The sequence below is a fragment of the Alosa pseudoharengus genome, unplaced genomic scaffold, assembly GCF_046254945.1.
Source record: "Alosa pseudoharengus isolate Yale_2024_CS ecotype anadromous, Long Island Sound unplaced genomic scaffold, YU_APseudo_1.1 YU_APseudo_1.1_scf_9, whole genome shotgun sequence".
Classification (NCBI taxonomy): Eukaryota; Metazoa; Chordata; class Actinopteri; order Clupeiformes; family Clupeidae; genus Alosa; species Alosa pseudoharengus.
The window spans coordinates 40652757-40658811 of record NW_027468881.1 but is presented as its reverse complement, the minus strand read 5'-3'; the positions used below and the strand labels follow the sequence as shown (position 1 = coordinate 40658811).

Sequence of the window (6055 nt, the reverse complement as noted above, 5' to 3'; positions counted from 1 at the left end):
TGATCCACCGGACGTTTCCCTTGTCTACCCCCATAAACTTCAGGCTCTCGTGTTTTACTGAATGATACTTAACTCAGCAGATCACACTAGATAACCAGAATTAGTCTCCAGAATTGTAAGTCAGAATGTAAACTTGGCCACGGATGGTAAGCACAATTACATCAGCTTGAAACTATCTAGCCTAGTATAACCTAAAACTAGCTTTATTAAAATGCCACACCTCATAGGCTTTTTTTTTTATTATTAGAATAGGCCTATAGATATTAAGATAATAAATCATTATGCAAGTACTTTTACTTTTAATACTTAAAGTAGGCCTACATTTAAAATCAGGTACTTTTTACTTTTACTTAAAGGAACCATATGTAAGATTGTGGCCAAAACTGGTACTGCAATCACTTTCAAAATACTGAAGAGCGGTGTATCCCCTCCCCCTCCCCCCTGACTCGAGGTTGCACACGCGGATGGCGAAACACTACTGACTTCGTGATTAGTAGATAGGTGGAGGGTGGCGCATCCGGCCAAAACACAACATGGCATGACAAAACACATCAACAACAGTTGAGGGCTGCAACTTCACTTTTTAAATGACAATATCCTGGCTGGACTACTGTTGTCAGTGATATAAGTATTTGAAATGAACATGATTTCTTAATGTCTAGTGACATATCAGGGCCATTTTATGATTAATTGAAATAATTTTCTTACATACGGCTCCTTTAAGGGTTGGCATTGTGGTACTTTTACTAAAGTAAATATTTCTCTGCTTATTTGTACTCTTACTTCCTCCACCATGTGCATCACTGAATGGGCTTACTGGGCCACCATGTGCATCACTGAATGGGCTTACTGGGCCACGATGTGCATCACTGAATGGGCTTACTGGGCCACCATGTGCATCACTGAATGGGCTTACTGGGCCACCATGTGCATTACTGAATGGGCTTACTGGGCCACCATGTGCATTACTGAATGGGCTTACTGGGCCACCATGTGCATTACTGAATGGGCTTACTGGGCCACCATGTGCATCACTGAATGGGCTTACTGGGCCACCATGTGCATTACTGAATGGGCTTACTGGGCCACCATGTGCATTACTGAATGGGCTTACTGGGCCACCATGTGCATCACTGAATGGGCTTACTGGGCCCAAGAGCTCAGGGGCCCCTGAAGCCCAAACCTCTGTGTGAAGTTGCTTCTTCTCTTTTCACAAAACTCACCAGAAGTCATCATTTAATGGGTTATTTAAAAAAAAATCTTCTGTGTGAGAAGGCCTCAGGAACCCTCTATCTGGAGGGGGGGGGGGGCAACAGGGGTTCATAATCCATCCATGCCATGCCTATGTCCGTCAAAAGTTTGGAATACCAGGGGCTGCTGTGGCGCAACAGGCTACAGCGTCCGTACCATGTACGGGTCCAAGTGCCCACGGGGACCCAGGTTAGAATCCGACCTGCGGTCATTTCCCAATCCCACCCCATCTCCCTCTCTCCTGCGGTCATGTCCTGATCCCACCCCATCTCTCTCTCTCCCACTCACTTCCTGTCTATCTTCACTATCCTGTCAGAATAAAGGCAAAAAGCCCAAAAAATATATATATATAAAAAAAGTTTGGAATACCCTAATTGACTGACTTAACTTACAACTTGTTTGTGATTTGTAATAATATTTTTACATGGTAGGACATTTTTTGAAATTCTGTTTAGGGGTCCTTCAGACCGCAAAACAGATTTGGTCCTCCCCCAATGTTGACATCATGACTACGGCCTTGGTGTGGTAAATATGACATGCGATGTGGAGAGTTATTAAGCCGCGTCGTTAGCGTTACATAACCAGAGTGTCGGCTATGTAGGAAATGAGGGTGCTGGACTCTGCCATCATGCGTTGGTCAGGAAGTGCTGCCTTCCCGCCAAAGACAATGCTCAGGATCAGAACAGTGATTACGCAACACTTGGCCCTCAGACCAGAGGAGCGAGACAACAGACCAGAGGAGGAGCAGGACAACAGACCAGAGGAGCAGGACAACAGACCAGAGGAGCAGGACAACAGACCAGAGGAGCAGGACAACAGACCAGAGGAGGAGCAGGACAACAGACCAGAGGAGCAGGACAACAGTAAATCACACTCGTCAACACTGACAATGGTGTGAGAGTGGCTACCATAGGTCTGCAGCATCTGCATACTGTTGCCCAGAGCCATATAAAGGTACCTGGTGATGTAACGCTAACATATGAAGGTACCTGGTTATATAACGCTAACATATGAAGGCTCTGCTGTAGCCTATAGCTACCATGCAGCCTCTGCGTACTGCAGCCTATAGTCGTGGGTACGAGCTCCTGGCGTAAGCGCAGGGTAAACCACATCCTGTTCGAGATGTTGGGGAGCTATGCGACATGAAAGTGAAAAAGCGCCTGTGTGTCTGCTTTCTTCTCTGAGCTGCGTCTGCCTCATCTTCTCTCTCTCTCTCTCTCTCTCTCTTCTCTCTCAAGTCTGCCTCGTCTTCTCTCTCTCATTGTGACTCTTCATCATGTTCTCCATGTTCTCATCGTGACTCGTCACTGTGTTCTCCATGTTCTCCATGTTCTCATCGTGACTCGTCACTGTGTTCTCCATGTTCTCATCGTGACTCGTCACTGTGTTCTCCGTGTTCTCATCGTGACTCGTCACTGTGTTCTCCGTGTTCTCTGCAGACTCCTCCGCTGCCATGTGCTCAGTAGACCCCTGCATCCGTTCATCTCTGCTGAGGCCCAGGAGGATGACACCAGAGGAGTTTTGGGTAAGTAACACGTATCCTCTCTCTCCGTCTCCACATACACACACACACACAGACAAAACACGTACACACACTACACACACACATATACACACACACACGCACGCACATATACACACACACGCGCGTGCGCACACACACACATATACACACACATATACACACACACACACGCGCGTGCACACAAACAAACGCGCGCGAGCACACACACACATGCGAGCGTTTGCACAAACACAAACACACACACACACACACACACACACAGACACACACACATATACAGACACACACACGCACACACAAACACAAACACATTCTAATGTAGAATGTTCCTATAGTTTTAAAATGTAGTTAGAACGTTACAGTGTTGTATAATGTAGTTACGACGTTCCTATAGTGTTGTATAATATAGTTACAACGTTCCTATAGTGTTTTATAATGTAGTTAGTTCACTAGTGCAGGATCGTTTATCGTTATTGTTAGGATAATACCCACACATCTGAAAACACTTACAGAGAAAAGTCTGAAACTTAGTCACTTCAAATAGACCTCAATTAAGCCAATGTGTACCTGTTCAACTGTACTTTTACTTTGAGTAGCCGCGTACAGTTTATTTGCCCATTCACTCCCCATTTCTAAAACCTAAAAGAGTTATTTTCAGTGTGCCAGTGAAAAGTATAGCACTAACCACAAGCCTGCAGACCCCTTCTGCAAGCAGCGGAAGAGACACACAGAGACATTGAGCTGGGGTCGGGTCAAGGCTGCATGCAAACACGAGGGGATATTTTATCTTTGCCCAGGAGGACAATTTTCTGATGAGGTGACTAGGTGGCCAGAACCCAAGTGAAGGCGGGATCAGTAACATACAGTACTGTATTGGTCACTTACTACAGTTAGTACTGTATTGGTCACTTACTACAGTTCTATTTTGCTTCTTTTTTTGTTGTTGTAAAACTTGCAGTTGTTAGAAAATCAACAACTTTAAGATGATTACTGAAGCATTTCTATGTTTGAGTTTCACATAAGACTCTCTGAGAAAATGGCAATGCAGATAGTACAGGTGCCCTTGTTTTGTATAAAGCACATCAGTGTGTTACTGCTGGTTTTGTATAAAGCATTATAATCATTTTTGCATTTTTGCATATGTGAGTTGTTTATCCCCAAGTGCTATGTCTTATTTAGCTTGTCTGTAGAGTTTGACAAAATGAGCCAAGTGTGAAAGCAATAGGCAAAAACTGTAATGTCTGATCAGCCTCCTCTCCTCAGGCTGAAGGAAGTGGGCTTCATGCAGACATAAGTGGGTCATAGATATCCAACAGAACAAACAAAGGGACTCGTACTGACACACTATACACCTGTTTACGTAAGGCACTGGCTCAGACTCCAGCAGCAGTGCAGTAATGCAAATGTAATATTTTTATCAACATGTACACCTCCCCCCACCACACACACCTCACCTACTTTCTTTGCCAAGTAAAGTCGTTAAAACAAGGCAGGACTCTCAGAAGGTCTCCTCAAGGTTTGTCCACCAGCTGCAGTGTACAGATAAGGGTTAAGGCTAAAAGCACTTCAAACATTTGTGCTCCTCTCCCCCTCTCTCCCACACATACACAGAAGAAAAGAAAGAGCTTAATATAATTAGCGTGTTACTGTCTCTCTGTGAACACTTAATTACATCAGAAAATCACATTAGTAGGCTATATTCTTTTAATATCGTAAAAACTTGAAAGAACTGCAGGACTGTCTATGCTCTGTCTGGGTTTACTGAAAGCTGTGAACATTTGTCATGGAAACTGAACAGACAACCTTTGAAATGTACCTTTCCTTTAACTGGATGGTTGCTAACTTTTCTGAGATAGCCTATCTCACATCTCACTTTTAAGTAAGAAACTTCTCACTTTTAAGTAAGAAACTTTCACACAGGTAATACAAGGGCCTAAAACAACACGACACAGAGGAGCCAGTAGCGCCTCTAGGTTAGTCTGGAAACATCACGTGTTCAGGGTCCCCTGATAACCGCTCCTGTAGTCGTCTGGAGTGCAAAACATAAACCACCACAGAATTATCGGTAAAGGAAGGCACATCACTAAGCAACTATAGGCCTACACGTAGCTCAATCCCCAATCATAATTTTACTAAAATATTAATATTTTGTGTAGGTCTATGCCATTGGCTCACTCATTTAACATATCGTAGCCTAAAGGTTTGAGGAGAAGGGCACTTTTTAAATCCTAATTTAAATTCAACACAGGATGTTGTATAGCCTGTAGCCTATGTACTGTAGCCTATGTACAGTACAGTATGCTCAATAAATCTTCCGCTGTGAAAGTACACCGATTACTGCGCTCACTAAGCAACGGAACAAGTGCGACCACGCAAGCTGGAGAGCAGCGAGGCGCGCCCACGGGATGGGAGGGTGAGTGGGCACGAGCCAGTGTTGTCGAAGGCAGGCTCTATTTCTTGCTAAATGACTTGTTTGAGTTGGGCTCGAGCGCAGCATACTCCGAGACAAGCAGACAGCTCAAGTAGACAGTCCACAGGTGCTCGTAACCGACCGGGAGTAACGACGGCACGCACAGGGACGTTCTTGATCGGAATGCGATGTACTGGTCCGAGATGACACGATGTCGGATGCTTTTAACACAGATGATGGAACATGTTTTGGGAAATTGTTTTCTCTCGTCTTGTACCGATCTGACCGCCCGTTACACAGAAGAAGGGTCTGTTTCCATGTAATGTTCTGAGACGCGGAATGCTCTAATAATCTGCGAGGACAGCGCAATAATCATGCATCTCTTTCGGAGCTACACCTACCAGGTTTCTCCTGACCGCTACTCTACGGACACACAGACTATTCGCGGCATCAGCTGGGTAAGCTGTCACTCTTCAATCAGTCTGCTTCAAGTTTGTGAGACAGTAAGAGTGAAGGCAGGAGGGGCTTAGATATGTTTATCTCCTTCTATCGCCCAGACCAGAGCAGTGTCTTCAAAACCCTGATGTTTGCGAGCAATATAGATTAGTTTGAGAAAAGTAAGCTGTGGAAGTTATGGTCTAAATGTTCACAACATTACTGCCCTGCTCTGGATATTTCTTGATGATAGAATACCAGCCTTGAGTCTTTAAATTCTCTGTGAAAACTTTCACTTGTATTGACTATAGTATGAACTTGATACACTCACAGGGCAAGCAGCTACAGTTTTACCCATAGAGCAGCTAAAAGGCACGGAAGGCAATGACATTTATTGGAAACATCATGGCTACACTCACATACACACACACACA

At 44.5% G+C, this 6055-nt stretch overlaps 1 protein-coding gene across 1 annotated transcript in view; it reads left to right on the top strand.

The window, feature by feature from the left end:
• The first annotated feature begins 5230 nt into the window (after positions 1–5230).
• rapgef3 (Rap guanine nucleotide exchange factor (GEF) 3) overlaps positions 5231–6055 on the top strand; it is a 52423-nt gene continuing 51598 nt past the window's right edge. The window contains exon 1 of the mRNA XM_076276920.1: positions 5231–5644. Coding sequence (XP_076133035.1) covers positions 5561–5644 — 84 coding nt within the window. The 5' untranslated portion in view covers positions 5231–5560. The remainder of the gene's footprint in view (positions 5645–6055) is intronic.